We start from the raw sequence: 20,169 nt of genomic DNA on the forward strand, positions 1-20,169 counted from the left end.
TGGTGGGGCTAGCCAATCAGACGCCACCTTCGTGTTGCGCTGCCTCCCCATTGACCAATGGCTGATGGGGGGGGGGGGGGGGGGGGCGTGTCCTTGTGCCCCACCCGTGAGCTCCCCCTCCCTATTGGCTGCGAGGCAGGGCGTGCAGCCAATCAGCACGCAGGTGGGCGGGGCTTGACAAAGAGGCAGCCAATCAGACGCTGCCTCCGTGTCGCGCTGCCTCCCCATTGGCCAATGGCTGTTGGGGCGGGGGGGGGGGGGGGCGTGTCCTTGTGCCCCACCCGTGAGCTCCCCCTCCCTATTGGCTGCAGGGGTTGGAAGGGGGGGGGGGGGGGGGGTGTTGCAGCGTTGACCAATGAGGGCCTGCCTCTTGGCCCGCCTCAGCCAATGGCGTTGCAGGTTCGAGGGGCTCTGCCTCCTCTCCCTCCTGGTGAGCGAGAGCCCCACGGAGCCCTTTACCCAGCACTGCCTGGGCTGGCTGCGGGCCCTGCAGCACCTCCTGCAGGTAAGGGGGCGCTGTGGGGCTCTATGGGGCTCTATGGGGTTCTATGGGGCTCTATGGGGCTCTATGGGGGTTCTAAGGGGCTCTATGTGTGGTCTATGGGGGTTCTATGGGGCTCTATGGGGTTCTATGGGGGCTCTGTGGGGCTCTATGGGGGCTCTATGGGGTTCTATGGGGGCTCTATGGGGGCTCTGTGGGGCTCTACGGGGGCTCTATGGGGCTCTATGGGGGCTCTGTGGGGCTCTATGGGGCTCTATGGGGGCTCTGTGCGGCTCTATTGGGCTCTATGGGGGCTCTATGGGGCTCTATTGGGCTCTATGGGGGCTCTATGATGCTCTGTGGGGCTCTATTGGGCTCTATGGGGCTCTATTGGGCTCTATGGGGGCTCTATGATGCTCTGTGGGGCTCTATTGGGCTCTATGGGGTTCTATGGGGTCTCTGTGGGGCTCTATTGGGCTATATGGGGTCTCTATGGGGGCTCTGTGGGGCTCTAGGATGCTCTATGGGGCTTTATGGGGACTCTATGGGGCTCTATGGGGTTCTATGAGGCTCTGTGTGGCTCTATGGGGCTCTGTGGGGGCTCTATTGGCCTCTATGGGGCTCTGTGGGGCTCTATGTGGGCTCTATGGGGCTCTGTGGGGCTCTATGGGGCTCTATTGGGCTCTATGGGGGCTCTATGATGCTCTGTGGGGCTCTATTGGGCTCTATGGGGTTCTATGGGGTCTCTGTGGGGCTCTAATGGGCTCTATGGGGGCTCTGTGGGGCTCTATGATGCTCTATGGGGCTTTATGGGGGCTCTGTGATGCTCTATGGGGCTCTATTGGGCTCTATGGGGTTCTATGGGGTCTCTATGGGGCTCTATTGGGCTCTATGGGGGCTCTATGGGGGCTCTGTGGGGCTCTATGATGCTCTATGGGGCTTTATGGGGGCTCTGTGATGCTCTATGGGGCTCTATTGGGCTCCATGGGGTTCTATGGCGTCTCTATGGGGCTCTATTGGGCCTCTATGGGGCTCTATGGGGCTTTATGGGGGCTCTATTGGGCTCTATGGGGCGCTAAGGGGTTTCTGTAGGGCTCTATGGGGTTCTATGAGGCTCTGTGGGGCTCTATGGGGGCTCTATGATGCTCTATGGGGCTCTATTGGGCTATATGGGGCTCTATGGGGCTCTATGAGGCTCTGTGGGGCTCTATGGGGCTCTATGGGGGCTCTATGGGGCTCTGTGGGGCTCTATGGGGGCTCTATGATGCTCTGTGGGGCTCTATTGGGCTCTATGGGGTTCTATGGGGTCTCTATGGGGCTCTGTTGGGCTCTATGGGGGCTCTGTGGGGCTCCATGATACTCTATGGGGCTTTATGGGGGCTCTGTGATGCTCTATGGGGCTCTATTGGGCTCTATGGGGTTCTATGGCGTCTCTATGGGGCTCTACTGGGCTCTGTGGGGGCTCTGTGGGGCTCTATGGGGCTCTATGCGGCCTCTGGGCCTCTATGGGGCTCTATGGGGGCTCTATTGGGCGCTATGGGGTTTCTGTGGGGCTCTATGGGGGCTCTATGGGGTTCTATGAGGCTCTATGGGGCTCTATTGGGCTCTATGATGCTCTATGGGGCTCTATTGGGCTCTATGATGCTCTATGGGGCTCTATTGGGCTCTATGATGCTCTATGGGGCTCTATTGGGCTCTATGATGCTCTATGGGGCTCTATTGGGCTCTATGGGGCTCTATGGTGCTCTATGGGTTCATCTCATAGGGATGCCCCATAAGAACCAATGGGGCTCACTGTGTCTCCCCCCCCCCTCCCGCCCCATAGTCTCAGGACCCGCCCCCCACCATGGCGCTGGGGGTCCTGGTGCTCCAGGACCTGCTCCGCTTCTCCTCCCAACTGCCCGAGCTGGCGCGGGACATCGGCACCGACCACATCCCGGGGCTGCTGACCTCCCTGCTGGCCCTGCGCCCCGAGGTGAGCCCCATAGCGGGGGCATATGGGGCGCTAGGGGGGTTCTATGGGGTTCTATGGGGGTTCTAGGGGGTTTTATAGGGGTTCTATGGGGTTACAATGGGGCTCTATGGGGGTTCTATGGGGTTACAATGGGGCTCTATGGGGTTCTTATGGGGTTACAATGGGGCTCTATGGGGTTCTATGGGGTTACAATGGGGTTCTATGGGGTTACAATGGGGCTCTATGGGGTTCTATGGGGTTACAATGGGGCTCTATGGGGTTCTATGGGGTTACAATGGGCTCTATGGGGTTCTATGGGGTTACAATGGGGCTCTATGGGGTTGCAATGGGGCTCTATGGGGTTCTATGGGGACATCGGCACCGACCACATCCCGGGGCTGCTGACCTCCCTGCTGGCCCTGCGCCCCGAGGTGAGCCCCATAGCGGGGGCATATGGGGCGCTAGGGGGGTTCTATGGGGTTCTATGGGGTTTTAAAGGGGTTCTGTGGGGTTACAATGGGGCTCTATGGGGGTTCTATGGGGTTACAATGGGGCTCTATGGGGGTTCTATGGGGTTACAATGGGGCTCTATGGGGTTCTATGGGGTTACAATGGGGCTCTATGGGGGTTCTATGGGGTTACAATGGGGCTCTATGGGGTTCTAAGGGGTTACAATGGGGCTCTATGGGGTTCTATGGGGACATCGGCACCGACCACATCCCGGGGCTGCTGACCTCCCTGCTGGCCCTGCGCCCCGAGGTGAGCCCCATAGCGGGGGCATATGGGGCGCTAGGGGGGTTCTATGGGGTTCTATGGGGGTTCTAGGGGGTTTTAAAGGGGTTCTATGGGGTTACAATGGGGCTCTATGGGGTTCTATGGGGTTAGAATGGGGCTCTATGGGGTTCTATGGGGTTACAATGGGGCTCTATGGGGTTCTATGGGGTTACAATGGGGCTCTATGGGGTTCTATGGGGACATCGGCACCGACCACATCCCGGGGCTGCTGACCTCCCTGCTGGCCCTGCGCCCCGAGGTGAGCCCCATAGCGGGGGCATATGGGGCGCTAGGGGGGTTCTATGGGGGTTCTATGGGGTTTTAAAGGGGTTCTATGGGGTTACAATGGGGCTCTATGGGGTTCTATGGGGTTACAATGGGGCTCTTTGGGGTTCTATGGGGTTACAATGGGGCTCTATGGGGTTCTATGGGGTTACAATGGGGCTCTATGGGGGTTCTATGGGGTTACAATGGGGTTCTATGGGGTTCTATGGGGAATCGGCACCGACCACATCCCGGGGCTGCTGACCTCCCTGCTGGCCCTGCGCCCCGAGGTGAGCCCCATAGCGGGGGCATATGGGGCGCTAGGGGGGTTCTATGGGGTTTTAAGGGGGTTCTAGGGGGTTTTAAAGGGGTTCTATGGGGTTACAATGGGGCTCTATGGGGGTTCTATGGGGTTACAATGGGGCTCTATGGGGGTTCTATGGGGTTACAATGGGGCTCTATGGGGTTCTATGGGGGTAGAATGTGGCTCTATGTGGGTTCTATGGGGTTACAATGGGGCTCTATGGGGTTCTATGGGGTTAGAACGGGGCTCTATGGGGGTTCTATGGGGTTACAATGGGGCTCTATGGGGTTCTATGGGGACATCGGCACCGACCACATCCCGGGGCTGCTGACCTCCCTGCTGGCCCTGCGCCCCGAGGTGAGCCCCATAGCGGGGGCATATGGGGCGCTAGGGGGGTTCTATGGGGGTTCTATGGGGTTTTAAAGGGGTTCTGTGGGGTTACAATGGGGCTCTATGGGGGTTCTATGGGGTTACAATGGGGCTCTATGGGGTTCTATGGGGTTACAATGGGGCTCTATGGGGTTCTATGGGGTTACAATGGGGCTCTATGGGGTTCTATGGGGACATCGGCACCGACCACATCCCGGGGCTGCTGACCTCCCTGCTGGCCCTGCGCCCCGAGGTGAGCCCCATAGCGGGGGCATATGGGGCGCTAGGGGGGTTCTATGGGGTTCTATGGGGGTTCTATGGGGTTTTATAGGGGTTCTATGGGGTTACAATGGGGCTCTATGGGGGTTCTATGGGGTTACAATGGGGCTCTATGGGGTTCTATGGGGTTACAATGGGGCTCTATGGGGTTCTATGGGGTTACAATGGGGCTCTATGGGGTTCTATGGGGTTACAATGGGGCTCTATGGGGTTCTATGGGGTTACAATGGGGCTCTATGGGGTTCTATGGGGACATCGGCACCGACCACATCCCGGGGCTGCTGACCTCCCTGCTGGCCCTGAGCCCCGAGGTGAGCCCCATAGCGGGGGCATATGGGGCGCTAGGGGGGTTCTATGGGGTTCTATGGCGGTTCTATGGGGTTTTAAAGGGGTTCTATGGGGTTTTAAAGGGGTTCTATGGGGTTACAATGGGGCTCTATGGGGTTCTATGGGGTTACAATGGGGCTCTATGGGGTTCTATGGGGTTACAATGGGGCTCTATGGGGTTCTATGGGGTTACAATGGGGCTCTATGGGGTTCTATGGGGTTACAATGGGGCTCTATGGGGTTCTATGGGGTTACAATGGGGCTCTATGGGGGTTCTATGGGGTTACAATGGGGCTCTATGGGGTTCTATGGGGTTACAATGGGGCTCTTTGGGGTTCTATGGGGTTACAATGGGGCTCTATGGGGTTCTATGGGGTTACAATGGGGCTCTATGGGGTTCTATGGGGACATCGGCACCGACCACATCCCGGGGCTGCTGACCTCCCTGCTGGCCCTGCGCCCCGAGGTGAGCCCCATAGCGGGGGCATATGGGGCGCTAGGGGGGTTCTATGGGGTTCTATGGGGGTTCTATGGGGTTTTATAGGGGTTCTATGGGGTTACAATGGGGCTCTATGGGGGTTCTATGGGGTTACAATGGGGCTCTATGGGGTTCTATGGGGTTACAATGGGGCTCTATGGGGTTCTATGGGGTTACAATGGGGCTCTATGGGGTTCTATGGGGTTACAATGGGGCTCTATGGGGGTTCTATGGGGTTACAATGGGGCTCTTTGGGGTTCTATGGGGTTACAATGGGGCTCTATGGGGTTCTATGGGGTTACAATGGGGCTCTATGGGGTTCTATGGGGACATCGGCACCGACCACATCCCGGGGCTGCTGACCTCCCTGCTGGCCCTGCGCCCCGAGGTGAGCCCCATAGCGGGGGCATATGGGGCGCTAGGGGGGTTCTATGGGGTTCTATGGGGTTACAATGGGGCTCTATGGGGTTCTATGGGGTTACAATGGGGCTCTATGGGGTTCTATGGGGTTACAATGGGGCTCTATGGGGTTCTATGGGGTTACAATGGGGCTCTATGGGGGTTCTATGGGGTTACAATGGGGCTCTATGGGGGTTCTATGGGGTTACAATGGGGCTCTATGGGGTTACAATGGGGCTCTATGGGGTTCTATGGGGTTACAATGGGGCTCTATGGGGTTCTATGGGGTTACAATGGGGCTCTATGGGGTTCTATGGGGACATCGGCACCGACCACATCCCGGGGCTGCTGACCTCCCTGCTGGCCCTGCGCCCCGAGGTGAGCCCCATAGCGGGGGCATATGGGGCGCTAGGGGGGTTCTATGGGGTTCTATGGGGGTTCTATGGGGTTTTATAGGGGTTCTATGGGGTTACAATGGGGCTCTATGGGGGTTCTATGGGGTTACAATGGGGCTCTATGGGGTTCTATGGGGTTACAATGGGGCTCTATGGGGTTCTATGGGGTTACAATGGGGCTCTGTGGGGTTCTATGGGGTTACAATGGGGCTCTATGGGGTTCTATGGGGACATCGGCACCGACCACATCCCGGGGCTGCTGACCTCCCTGCTGGCCCTGCGCCCCGAGGTGAGCCCCATAGCGGGGGCATATGGGGCGCTAGGGGGGTTCTATGGGGTTCTATGGGGGTTCTATGGGGTTTTATAGGGGTTCTATGGGGTTACAATGGGGCTCTATGGGGGTTCTATGGGGTTACAATGGGGCTCTATGGGGTTCTATGGGGTTACAATGGGGCTCTATGGGGTTCTATGGGGTTACAATGGGGCTCTATGGGGTTCTATGGGGTTACAATGGGGCTCTATGGGGGTTCTATGGGGTTACAATGGGGCTCTTTGGGGTTCTATGGGGTTACAATGGGGCTCTATGGGGTTCTATGGGGTTACAATGGGGCTCTATGGGGTTCTATGGGGACATCGGCACCGACCACATCCCGGGGCTGCTGACCTCCCTGCTGGCCCTGCGCCCCGAGGTGAGCCCCATAGCGGGGGCATATGGGGCGCTAGGGGGGTTCTATGGGGTTCTATGGGGGTTCTGTGGGGTTTTAAAGGGGTTCTATGGGGTTACAATGGGGCTCTATGGGGTTCTATGGGGTTAGAATGGGGCTCTGTGGGGTTCTATGGGGTTAGAATGGGGCTCTATGGGGTTCTATGGGGTTACAATGGGGCTCTATGGGGTTCTATGGGGACATCGGCACCGACCACATCCCGGGGCTGCTGACCTCCCTGCTGGCCCTGCGCCCCGAGGTGAGCCCCATAGCGGGGGCATATGGGGCGCTAGGGGGGTTCTATGGGGGTTCTATGGGGTTTTAAAGGGGTTCTATGGGGTTACAATGGGGCTCTATGAGGGTTCTATGGGGTTACAATGGGGCTCTATGGGGTTCTATGGGGTTACAATGGGGCTCTATGGGGTTCTATGGGGACATCGGCACCGACCACATCCCGGGGCTGCTGACCTCCCTGCTGGCCCTGCGCCCCGAGGTGAGCCCCATAGCGAGGGCATATGGGGCGCTATGGGGGTTCTATGGGGTTCTATGGGGGTTCTGTGGGGTTTTAAAGGGGTTCTATGGGGTTACAATGGGGCTCTATGGGGTTCTATGGGGTTAGAATGGGGCTCTATGGGGTTCTATGGGGTTACAATGGGGCTCTATGGGGTTCTATGGGGTTACAATGGGGCTCTATGGGGTTCTATGGGGTTACAATGGGGCTCTATGGGGGTTCTATGGGGTTACAATGGGGCTCTATGGGGGTTCTATGGGGTTACAATGGGGTTCTATGGGGCTACAATGGGGCTCTATGGGGGTTCTATGGGGTTACAATGGGGCTCTATGGGGTTCTATGGGGTTACAATGGGGCTCTATGGGGTTCTATGGGGTTACAATGGGGCTCTATGGGGGTTCTATGGGGTTACAATGGGGCTCTATGGGGTTCTATGGGGTTACAATGGGGCTCTATGGGGTTCTATGGGGACATCGGCACCGACCACATCCCGGGGCTGCTGACCTCCCTGCTGGCCCTGCGCCCCGAGGTGAGCCCCATAGCGGGGGCATATGGGGCGCTAGGGGGGTTCTATGGGGTTCTATGGGGGTTCTGTGGGGTTTTAAAGGGGTTCTATGGGGTTTTAAAGGGGTTCTATGGGGTTACAATGGGGCTCTGTGGGGTTCTATGGGGTTACAATGGGGTTCTATGGGGTTACAATGGGGCTCTATGGGGGTTCTATGGGGTTACAATGGGGCTCTATGGGGTTCTATGGGGTTACAATGGGGCTCTATGGGGATTCTATGGGGTTAGAATGGGGCTCTATGGGGGTTCTATGGGGTTACAATGGGGCTCTATGGGGATTCTATGGGGTTACAATGGGGCTCTATGGGGTTCTATGGGGTTAGAATGGGGCTCTATGGGGTTCTATGGGGTTACAATGGGGCTCTATGGGGTTCTATGGGGTTACAATGGGGCTCTATGGGGTTCTATGGGGACATCGGCACCGACCACATCCCGGGGCTGCTGACCTCCCTGCTGGCCCTGCGCCCCGAGGTGAGCCCCATAGCGGGGGCATATGGGGCGCTAGGGGGGTTCTATGGGGTTCTATGGGGGTTCTGTGGGGTTTTAAAGGGGTTCTATGGGGTTACAATGGGGCTCTATGGGGTTCTATGGGGTTAGAATGGGGCTCTATGGGGTTCTATGGGGTTACAATGGGGCTCTGTGGGGTTCTATGGGGTTACAATGGGGCTCTATGGGGTTCTATGGGGACATCGGCACCGACCACATCCCGGGGCTGCTGACCTCCCTGCTGGTCCTGCGCCCCGAGGTGAGCCCCATAGCGGGGGCATATGGGGCGCTAGGGGGGTTCTATGGGGTTTTAAAGGGGTTCTGTGGGGTTCTATTGGGGTTACAATGGGGCTCTATGGGGGTTCTATGGGGTTAGAATGGGGTTCTATGGGGTTACAATGGGGCTCTATGGGGGTTCTATGGGGTTACAATGGGGCTCTATGGGGGTTCTATGGGGTTCCATTGGGGTTCTATGGAGTTATAGAGGAGTTATATGGGGGTTCTATGGGGTTCTGTAGGTGTTCTATGGGGTTTTAAAGGGGTTCTATGGGGCTTTATAGGGGTTATATAGGGATTATATGAGGTTTTAAAGGGATTATATGGGGTTATATAGAGGTTCTATGGGGTTATATTGGGGTTAGATGGGGTTATATGGGGTGTATGGAGTTATATGGGGTGATATATTGGGGTTATATGGGGTTATATAGGGCTTATATTGGGGTTACATGGAGTTATATGGGGCTATATGGGGGTTATGTAGGAGTTATATGGGGTTATATAGGGCTTATATTGGGGCTCTATGGGGTTCTATGGGGCTATATAGGGGTTATATGGGGTTATATAGGGCTTATATTGGGGTTCTGTGGGGTTCTATGGGGCTATATAGGAGTTATATGGGGTTATATAGGGTTCTATGGGGTGCTATAGGGGTTCTATGGGGGTTCTATGGGGTTCTATGGGGTTTATATGGGTACTACACCGGATCATATGGGGTCGCATGTTCCCCTATGGTCTCTCTATGGGGTTCTAGAGGTGCCGTGGGGGGTATTTGGGGCTGCTCATCTCCCCTTGCCGCCCCCTATGGGGCTGCCCTGCCCCACATATCCCCCTCTGCCCCCCAAGTGCGAGGTCTCCACGCTAGAGGGCATCAAGGCCTGCATGAGCTTCTACCCCCGCGCCTGCGGCTCCATGCGGGTAAGAACCCCCCCATTGACCCCCATTGCCCCCTTTGACCCTCTTTGACCCCCATTGACCCCCATTGCCCCCTTTGACCCTCTTTGACCCCCATTGATCCCCATTGATCCCCATTGACCCCCATTGACCCTCTTTGACCCCCATTGTCCTCCATTGTCCCCCATTGATCCCCATTAAACCCCATTGCCCCCCATTGCCCCCCATTGACCCCATTTACCCCCTTTGACCCCCATTGATCCCCATTGAATGCCTTTGACCCCCATTGCCCCCCTTTGCCCCCTTTGACCCCCTTTGACCCCCATTGACCCCCTTTAACCCCCATTGTCCCCCATTAATCCCCATTGATCCCCATTGCCCCCCATTGACCCCCTTTGACCCCCATTGCCCCCATTAACCCCCTTTGACCCCCATTAACCCCCATTGCCCCCCATTGCCCCCCATTGCCCCCCTTTGCCCCCATTGACCCCCTTTGCCCCCTTTGCCCCCATTGCCCCTCTTTGACCCCCATTGATCCCCATTGACCCCCATTGACCCTCTTTGATCCCTTTTGACCCCCTTTGACCCCCATTGACCCCCATTGACCCCCATTGATCCCCATTAAACCCCATTGCCCCCCATTGACCCTCTTTGACCCCCATTGCCCCCCTTTGACCCCCATTGACCCCCATTGCCCCCATTGCCCCCCTTTGACCCCCATTGACCCCCTTTGCCCCCATTAACCCCCTTTGACCCCCATTAACCCCCATTGCCCCCCATTGACCCCCTTTGCCCCCATTGACCGCCTTTGCCCCCCATTGCCCCTCTTTGACCCCCATTGACCCCCATTGACCCCCATTGACCCTTATTGACCCCCTTTGACCCCCTTTGACCCCCTTTGACCCCCATTGACCCCCATTGATCGCCATTGATCCCCATTGACCCCCATTGCCCCCCATTGACCCCCATTGATCGCCATTGATCCCCATTGACCCCCTTTGCCCCCCTTTGACCCCCTTTGCCCCCCATTGACCCCCATTGCCCCCCATTGACCCCCATAGGGCAAACTGGCCGCCTACTTCCTAGCCCGCATCGACTCCGACTCCCCCCAAGTGCAGCAGGTAAAGGGGGGGTTGTGGGGGGGTAATTTGGGGGTGTTCCCCCCCACACTTTGACTTGGGGGGGTCCCATCATAATTTGGGGTGGTTTAGGGGCGGTTTGGGGGCTTTTTGGGGTGGTTTTGGGGCTGTTTCGGGTGGTTTTGGGGCTGGTATAGGGCTGGTTTGGGTCGTGTCCCCCCCCATTCTAGGTGGCACATGAGCTCTTCCAGTGGCTCCCAAGGGGGTTTTGGGGTGGTTTCTATGGGTTTTGGGTCATTTTGGGCGGGTTTAGGTGGATTTTGGGTTCTTTTAGAGGGTTTTGGGGTTATTTCAGGTGATTTTGGGGCTGTTTCAGGTGGTTTTGGGGCTGTTTCAGGTGGTTTTGGGGCTGTTTCAGGTGGTTTTGGGGCTGGTATAGGGCTGGTTTGGGTCGTGTCCCCCCCCATTCTAGGTGGCACATGAGCTCTTCCAGTGGCTCCCAAGGGGGTTTTGGGGTGGTTTCTATGGGTTTTGGGTCATTTTGGGCGGGTTTAGGTGGATTTTGGGTTGTTTTAGAGAGTTTTGGGGTTATTTCAGGTGGTTTTGGGGCTGTTTCAGGTGGTTTTGGGGCTGTTTCAGGTGGTTTTGGGGCTGGTTTAGGGCTGGTTTGAGTCGTGTCCCCCCCCATTCTAGGTGGCACATGAGCTCTTCCAGTGGCTCCCAAGGGGGTTTTGGGGTGGTTTCTATGGGTTTTGGGTCATTTTGGGCGGGTTTAGGTGGATTTTGGGGTTGTTTTAGAGGGTTTTGGGGTTATTTCAGGTGGTTTTGGGGCTGTTTCAGGTGGTTTTGGGGCTGGTTTAGGGCTGGTTTGAGTCGTGTCCCCCCCTATTCTAGGTGGCACATGAGCTCTTCCAGTGGCTCCCAAGGGGGTTTTGGGGTGGTTTCTATGGGTTTTGGGTCATTTTGGGCGGGTTTAGGTGGATTTTGGGTTGTTTTAGAGGGTTTTGGGGTTATTTCAGGTGGTTTTGGGGCTGTTTCAGGTGGTTTTGGGGCTGTTTCAGGTGGTTTTGGGGCTGGTTTAGGGCTGGTTTGAGTCGTGTCCCCCCCTATTCTAGGTGGCACATGAGCTCTTCCAGTGGCTCCCAAGGGGGTTTTGGGGTGGTTTCTATGGGTTTTGGGTCATTTTGGGCGGGTTTAGGTGGATTTGGGGTTGTTTTCGAGGGTTTTGGGGTTATTTCAGCTGATTTTGGGGCTTTTTGAGGTTGTTTTGGGGCTGTTTCAGGTGGTTTTGGGGCTGGTTTGGGGCTGGTTTGAGTCGTGTCCCTCCCTATTCTAGGTGGCACATGAGCTCTTCCAGTGGCTCCCAAGGGGGTTTTGGGGTGGTTTCTATGGGTTTTGGGTCATTTTGGGCGGGTTTAGGTGGATTTTGGGTTGTTTTAGAGGGTTTTGGGGTTATTTCAGGTGATTTTGGGGCTGTTTCAGGTGGTTTTGGGGCTGTTTCAGGTGGTTTTGGGGCTGGTTTAGGGCTGGTTTGAGTCGTGTCCCCCCCCTATTCTAGGTGGCACATGAGCTCTTCCAGTGGCTCCCAAGGGGGTTTTGGGGTGGTTTCTATGGGTTTTGGGTCATTTTGGGCGGGTTTAGGTGGATTTTGGGTTCTTTTAGAGGGTTTTGGGGTTATTTCAGGTGGTTTTGGGGCTCTTTCAGGTGGTTTTGGGGCTGTTTCAGGTGTTTTTGGGGCTGTTTTGGGGCTGGTTTGAGTCGTTTCCCCCCCTATTCTAGGTGGCACATGAGCTTTTCCAGTGGCTCCCAAGGGGGTTTTGGGGTGGTTTCTATGGGTTTTGGGTCATTTTGGGCGGGTTTAGGTGGATTTTGGGTTCTTTTAGAGGGTTTTGGGGTTATTTCAGGTGATTTTGGGGCTTTTTGAGGTGGTTTTGGGGCTGTTTCAGGTGGTTTTGGGGCTGGTTTAGGGCTGGTTTGAGTCGTGTCCCCCCCCTATTCTAGGTGGCACATGAGCTCTTCCAGTGGCTCCCAAGGGGGTTTTGGGGTGGTTTCTATGGGTTTTGGGTCATTTTGGGCGGGTTTAGGTGGATTTGGGATAGTTTTAGAGGGTTTTAGGGTTATTTCAGTTGATTTTGGGGCTCTTTCAGGTGATTTTGGGGCTGTTTCAGGTGGTTTTGGGGCTGGTTTGGGGCTGGTTTGAGTCGTGTCCCCCCCCCATTCTAGGTGGCACATGAGCTCTTCCAGTGGCTCCCAAGGGGGTTTTGGGGTGGTTTCTATGGGTTTTGGGTCATTTTGGGCGGGTTTAGGTGGATTTTGGGTTGTTTTAGAGGGTTTTGGGGTTATTTCAGGTGGTTTTGGGGCTGTTTCAGGTGGTTTTGGGGCTGTTTCAGGTGGTTTTGGGGCTGGTTTAGGGCTGGTTTGAGTCGTGTCCCCCCCTATTCTAGGTGGCACATGAGCTCTTCCAGTGGCTCCCAAGGGGGTTTTAAGGCAATTTTAGGGTGTTTTCTATGGTTTTTGGGTCATTTTGGGCTGGTTTAGGTGGATTTTGGGTCGTTTTAAGGGTTTAGGAGGCGTTTCAGGTGGTTTTGGGGTGTTTTTGCGCTGTTTTGGGGCTGTTTTGACCCATTTCCCCCCCGTTATAGCTAGCGTGTGAGTGCGATGCGCTGGTGCCACCACTGAGCTGCAATCCCTCACATGGGCTCCAGAGGGCGCTCTAGGGGCGTTTTGGGCTCATTTTGGGCCGTTTTAGCTCATTTTGGGGTCATTTTAGGGGTATTTTGGGGTGTTTTAGGCCATTTTCGGGGGTTTTAGACCATTTTCAGGCCGTTTTGACCCGTTTTCGCCCTATTTCATCTGGAATTTGAGCGCGATGCGCGGGTGCCACCCCTGAGCTGCAATCCCTCACATGGGCTACAGGGGGCGCTTTAGGGGCGTTTTGGGCTCATTTTGGGCCGTTTTAGCTCATTTTGGGGTCGTTCTAGGGGTATTTTGGGGCGTTTTAGGCCATTTTTGGGGTGTTTGGGGCCGTTTTGGGGCCGTTTTGACCCGTTTTCACCCCATTTTGCAGCTGGCATGTGAATGTTACGCGCTGGTGCCGGCGCTGGGCCGCGGCTTCGCGCAGGGGCTGCGGCACACGGAGGGCTGGCACCAGGAGCTGCAGGGGCTCCTGGCCACGCTGCATGCGCTGCTCGGGGAGCTCTTCGAGGGCTGCGAGAGCGGTAATGGGGCCTATAGGGGGGTCTATGGGGGTCTGTGGGGCTCTATGAGGGTCTTTGGGGGGTCTATGGGTGTCTATGGGGCTCTATGGGGGTCTTTGGGGGGTCTATGGGTGTCTATGGGGGTCTTTGGGGGGTCTATGGGGCTCTATGGGGGTTTTTGGGGGGGTCTAGAGGGGTCTGTGGGGGGTCTGTTGGGGTCTATATGGGGTCTATAGGGGTCTATGGGGGTCTATAGGGGTCTAGGGGGCTCTATGGGGGGTCTGTTGGGGTCTATATGGGTTCTATAGGGATCTATGTGCCTATATGGGGGTCTATAGGGGTCTATGGGTGTCTATAGGGGTCTATGGGGGGTCTGCTGGGGTCTATATGGGTTCTATAGGGGTCTATGGGTGTCTATGGGGGGTCTATAGGTGTCTCTGGGGGTCTATGGGAGGTCTATGGGGTGTGTATGGGGCTCTATGGGAGGTCTATGGGGGGTCTATGGGGCTCTATGGGGTCCCCGTCCTTGACCCCCCCTTGCCCCCCCAGAGCCGCTGCCCTATGAGGGGCCGGGGGTGGAGCTTCTGCTCCCGCCCCCCCCCGACGGGGACCCCGGCATCAGCCTCACCCTGCACAAGCGCTGCTCCGGGCTGGCGCGGGTCCTGCAGCTGCTGCTCAGGTACCAGAATGGCCCCAAACACCCCCCAAATCCACATAAAATGCACCAAAATCCACCCAAAATGCACCAAAACAGCCCCAAATACACCCAAAATGCACCAAAACAGCCCCAAATCCACCCAAAATGCACCAAAACAGCCCCAAATGCACCAAATCCACCCAAAATGCACCAAAACAGCCCCAAATACACCCAAAATGCACCAAAACAGCCCCAAATACACCCAAAATGCACCAAAATCCACCCAAAATGCAATAAAAAAAACCCAAATCCACCTAAAATGCACCAAAACAGCCCCAAATACACCGAAAATGCACAAAAATCCACCCAAAATGCACCAAAACAGCCCCAAATGCACCAAATACACCCAAAATGCACCAAAATTCACCCCAAGTCCACCCAAAATGCCCCAAAGTACACCCAAAATGCACCAAAAGAGCCCCAAATACACCCAAAATGCACCAAATCTACCCAAAATGCACCAAAATACACCCAAAATGCACCGAAATCCACACAAAATGCACCAAAATCCACCCAAATCCACCCAAAATGCACCAAAATTGCAACAAGCCGGCCCCAAATACACCCAAAATGCACCAAAACAGCCCCAAATACACAAAAAAAGCAACAAAACGGCCTCAAATACACCCAGAATGCACCAAAACAGCCCCAAATCCACCCAAAATGGACCAAACCGGCCCGAAATACACCCAAAATGCACCAAAATGGCTGCAAATACACCCAAAACGAACCAAAACTGCCCAAAATACACCTGAAATGCTCTAAAAGAGCCCCTGATACACCCAAAAGACCCCAAAAATATCCTTAAACCACCCCAAATACACCCCAAACACACCCAAACTACCCCCAAAACACCACAAAATACCCCCAAAACACCCCTAAAGTACACACCCAAAACACCTCGGAACACCCTAAAGTACACCCCGAAATACACCCCAAAACACCCCTAAAATACACCCAAAACACCCCTAAAATACACCCAAAACCTCCCTAAAATACACCCAAAACACCCTTAAAATACACCCAAAACACCCCTAAAATACACCCAAAACACCCCTAAAATACACCCAAAACACCCCTAAAATACACCCAAAACACCCTTAAAATACACCCAAAACACCCCTAAAAACACCCGGAACTCCCCTAAAATACACCAAAAACCTCCCTAGAATACACCCAAAACACCCCTAAAATACACCCAAAACACCCCTAAAATACACCCAAAACACCCTTAAAATACACCCAAAACACCCCTAAAAACACCCGGAACTCCCCTAAAATACACCAAAAACCTCCCTAAAATACACCCAAAACACCCTTAAAATACGCCCAAAACACCCCTAAAATACACCCAAAACACCCCTAAAATACACCCAAAACACCCCTAAAATACACCCAGAACACCCCTAAAAACACCCGGAACACCCTAAAATACACCCAAAACCTCCCTAAAATACACCCAAAACACCCCTAAAATACACCCAAAACACCCCTAAAATACACCCAAAACACTCTAGAATACCCCTAAAATACCCCCCAAAATACCCCCAAAACCACCCCAAAATACACCCAACCCCCCCCTTTGACCCCCATCTCCCCCCCCCCCGCAGCAAGGAGTTCGTTGCCCCGGTGACGGTGCCGGTTCAGGACATCCTGGACCTCGTGTGCCGGGCCCTGAACATCACCCCCAAAACCATCGTGAGTTGGAACCTTCCACGGCCTCGGGGTGGGGGTCTGGGACCGTCCCATTGCGTTATGGGGGGGAATGGGAGCATCCCATTGCGTTATGGGGGGGAATGGGAGCATCCCATTGTGTTACCTGGGGGGGGGAATGGGAGCATCCCATTGCGTTATGGGGGGAATGGGAGCATCCCATTGCGTTATGGGGGGGGGATGGGAGCATCCCATTGCGTTATGGGGGGGGAATGGGAGCATCCCATTGCGTTATGTGGGGGAATGGGAGCATCCATTGCGTTATGGGGGGGGAATGGGAGCATCCCATTGCGTATGGGGGGGAATGGGAGCATCCCATTGCGTTATGGGGGGGGAATGGGAGCATCCCATTGCGTTATGGGGGGGAATGGGAGCATCCCATTGCGTTATGGGAGGGGGAATGGGAGCATCCCATTGCGTTATGGGGGGGGAATGGGAGCATCCCATTGCGTTATGGGGGGGAATGGAAGCATCCCTTTGCGTTATGGGGGGGGAATGGGAGCATCCCATTGCATTGGGGATGTTTGGGGGTGCAAGGGGGGGGGACAGCCCCATATATGGGTGCCCCCCCCACAGAGTGCTGCTGGGGATGGAGCCTTAAGGATGCTGCTGCTGCCCGCGGTGCACTTGGATGCACTGGATGTGCTGGAGGCACTCGTGCTGGCGTGAGTGGGGATGGGATGGGATGGAAATGGGAATGGGGAAATGGATGGGAAATGGGGGGGGAAATGGGGGGAATGGGATGGGAAATAGGGGGGAATGGGGGGGGAATGGGAAATGGGAAATTGGATGGGAAATGGGAATGGGAATGGGGGAAATGGGAATGGAATAGGGGAAATGGGATGGGAAATGGGGGGGGAATGGGATGGGAAATGGGGGGGGAATGGGAGAATGGGAATTGGGGGAAATGGGATGGGAAATGGGGGAAATGGGATGGAAATGGGGTGGGAAATGGGAATGGGAAATGGGGAATGGGAATTGGGGGAAACGGATGGGGAATGGGGAAATGATGGGGAAATGGGATGGGAAATGGGGGAGAATGGGAAATAGGCAGGAAATTGAGGGGGAAATAGGGGAGAATTGGGAAGAAATGGGGGGAATGGGGAGGAAATGGGAAATGGGGGGAAATGAATGGGGAAATGGGAGAGAAATGGGGGGAAATGATGGGGAAATGGGAATGGGAAATGGGGGATATGGGAATAGGCAGGGGAAATGGGAGGTAATGGGAATTGGGGGGCAAATGGAGGGGAATGGGAAATAGGGGGGAAAGGGGGGATGGGAATGGGGAGGATATTGGGGAAATAGCAAATTTGGGGGGAAATTGGGAGAAAATGGGGGGAAATAGGAAATTTAAGGAGGGAAATGAAGGGAAATGGGGGGAAATAGCAAATTTAGGGGGGAAATGGGGGAAATAGCAAATTTAGGGAGGGAAATGGGGAGGAGATGGGGAAATAGCAAAATTTATGGGGGAAATGAAGGGAAATGGGGGGAATAGCAAATTTAGGGAGGGAAATGGGGGGAAATAGCAAATTTATGGGGGAAATGAAGGGAAATGGGGGGAAATGGCAAATTTGGAGAGGGAAATGGGGAAAATAGCAAAATTATGGGGGAAATGAAGGGAAATGGGGGGGAAATAGCAAATTTATGGGGGAAATGAAGGGAAATGGGGGGAAATGGCAAATTTATGGGGGAAATGAAGGGAAATGGGGGAAATGGCAAATTTGGAGAGGGAAATGGGGGAAAATAGCAAAATTATGGGGGAAATGAAGGGAAATTGGGGGAAATAGCAAATTTGGGGAGGGAAATGGGGAAATAGGAAATTTAAGGAGTTAAATGGGGGAAATAGCAAATTTGGGGAGGGAAAATGGGGGAAATAGGAAATTTAAGGAGTTAAATGGGGGAAATAGCAAATTTAGGGGGAAATGGGGAGGAAATGGGGGGAAATAGCAAATTTAAGGAGGGAAATGGGGGAAAATAGCAAATTTAGGTAGGAAATTGGAGGAAATGGGAAATTGAGGAGGAAATGAAGGTGGAAATAGGGGTATATGAATGGGGGGATGCTGGGCTGTTCCATGTTCCTCCGGGGGGGGGGTGTGTGTGGGGGGGTGTCTATATGTGGTGCCTTCCACATGGGATCTGGGAGGTTCCGTGTGTGTGTGGCTACGTCCATATGGGTCTGGGAGGGTCCCTATGGGGCAGGGGGGGTGCGCTATGGGGCAGGGGGTGCCCCACATGGCTCCTTACCCCGCCTTGTCCCCCCCCGCGGTGTAGATGTGGTGCGCGCCTGGTGCGCTGGGGCAGCGTCTTGGCCCGCCTCTTCCCTCAGGTGCTGAGCGCGTGAGCGGGGCCCGAGAGGCGCTGCCGGGCCAGGAGAAACCATTCGGGTACCGGCGGGGGGATCCCGGGGGGGGGGTGTATGGTTTCTAAAGGGGTTTTAGGGGGTTAAAACGGGTTTTTGGGTGCTGGAAGGGGTTTAGGGGTGTCTATAGGGAGGTCAGTGTGGGTTTGGGGGGTTTGTTGTTGATGGGGGGTGTTTTGGGGTGTGAAGAGGGGGACACCCCCCCCCCGGACGGATGGTACGGTCCTAGTGGGAGGGGTGTTTGGGTGCCGCTTGGGCGAGTCCAAGTGGGCTATGGCGGGGGGGGGGGCGGATTGATTGGGGGTGTTTAAATGAGTCCTTATGGATCCGGGGGGGGGATTTGGGGTGAGTTTATGCAACGAGGGGGGGTTTTGGGGTGCTGTCAGTGTGATTTGGGGGTGATGGGGGGTGTTGACGGCGTGTGACACCCCCTCTTTTATCGTTGTCCCCCCCCCCCATCAGAGAGGTACGCGCCCGCCTGTACCGGGTGCTGGAGCTGTGGGTGCAGGTGGCCGGGGCCTCCTCCGGGCTCCTGCAGCACCCGGGGGCGCCGACGGAGGCGCTGCTGAGCCACCTGATGGGAGACATCGCCCCCCCCTGCGACAGCCTGCGGGTGAGACCCCAAAAACACCACAAAACACACAAAAATCACCCACAAACACCAAAAAATCGGAAAAAACACCCCAAAATTACCCCGGAACACCCCAAAACACGAAAAAATCACCCAAAACCACCCCAAAATCGGCAAAAACACCCCAAAATTACCCCGGAACACCCCAAAACACGAAAAAAATCACCCAAAACCACCCCAAAATTCGGCAAAAACACCCCAAAATTACCCCGGAACACCCCAAAACACGAAAAAATCACCCAAAACCACCCCAAAATCGGCAAAAACACCCCAAAATTACACCAGAACACCCCAAAACACGAAAAAAATCACCCCAAACCACCCCAAAATCGGCAAAAACACCCCAAAATTACCCCGGAACACCCAAAACACGAAAAATCACCCCAAACCACCCCAAAATCGGCAAAAACACCCCAAAATTACCCGGAACACCCCAAAACACGAAAAATCACCCAAAACCACCCCAAAATCGGCAAAAACACCCCAAAATTACCCAGGAACACCCCACAACACGAAAAAATCACCCAAAACCACCCCGAAATCGGCAAAAAACACCCCAAAATTACCCCAGAACACAAAAAAGCACCCAAAAAACACCCCAAAATCGGTAAATAACACCCAAAATCACCCCAAAACACAAAAATCACCCCAAAATCAGCAAAAAACACCCAAAAATTACCCAAAACCACCCCAGAACACCACAAAACACCCCAAAACACAAAAAAATCACCCAAAACCAGCCCAAAATCGGCAAAAAACACCCCAAAATTACCCCAGAATAAAAAAAAACACCCCAAAACACCCAAAAATCGGCAAATAACACCCCCATTTTAACCCAAAACCCCCTTTTTCCCCCCAAACCCCCCTTTTCCCCCCATTTTAACCCAAAACCCCCTTTTTTTTCCCCATTTTAACCCAAAACCCCCTTTTTTCACCCCAAACCCCATTTTCCCCCCATTTTAACCCAAAACCCCCTTTTTCCCCCATTTTAACCCAAAACCCCCTTTTTTCACCACCCAACCCCATTTTCCCCA

At 54.9% G+C, this 20,169-nt stretch overlaps 1 protein-coding gene across 1 annotated transcript; it reads left to right on the forward strand.

The window, feature by feature from the left end:
• Positions 1–355: 355 nt before the first annotated feature.
• On the forward strand, positions 356–19,139 carry LOC133264652 (proline-, glutamic acid- and leucine-rich protein 1-like). Its single transcript, XM_061444484.1, has 10 exons — positions 356–505; positions 2,307–2,456; positions 9,412–9,483; positions 10,521–10,580; positions 13,606–13,756; positions 14,285–14,414; positions 16,043–16,130; positions 16,722–16,810; positions 18,417–18,529; positions 18,967–19,139. The coding sequence occupies exons 1-9, from the start codon at positions 356–358 to the stop codon at positions 18,484–18,486; spliced, it is 960 nt and encodes a 319-aa protein (XP_061300468.1). The 3' UTR covers positions 18,487–18,529; positions 18,967–19,139.
• The last annotated feature ends 1,030 nt before the right edge of the window (positions 19,140–20,169 follow it).

Source organism: Pezoporus flaviventris, unplaced genomic scaffold (genome assembly GCF_033815535.1).
Source record: "Pezoporus flaviventris isolate CSIRO_AGI_PZ_B2104156 unplaced genomic scaffold, CSIRO_AGI_Pfla_v1 ptg000919l, whole genome shotgun sequence".
NCBI classification, from domain to species: Eukaryota; Metazoa; Chordata; class Aves; order Psittaciformes; family Psittacidae; genus Pezoporus; species Pezoporus flaviventris.

Bases quoted from the DNA above. Each gene is read 5' to 3' on its own strand.
- LOC133264652 (XM_061444484.1), top strand. From the start codon at position 356: ATGAGGGCCTGCCTCTTGGCCCGCCTCAGCCAATGGCGTTGCAGGTTC. The intron at 13,757-14,284 runs GTAATGGGGCCT...TTGCCCCCCCAG, and splicing joins CTTCGAGGGCTGCGAGAGCG to AGCCGCTGCCCTATGAGGGG. The intron at 16,131-16,721 runs GTGAGTTGGAAC...CCCCCCCCACAG, and splicing joins ACATCACCCCCAAAACCATC to AGTGCTGCTGGGGATGGAGC.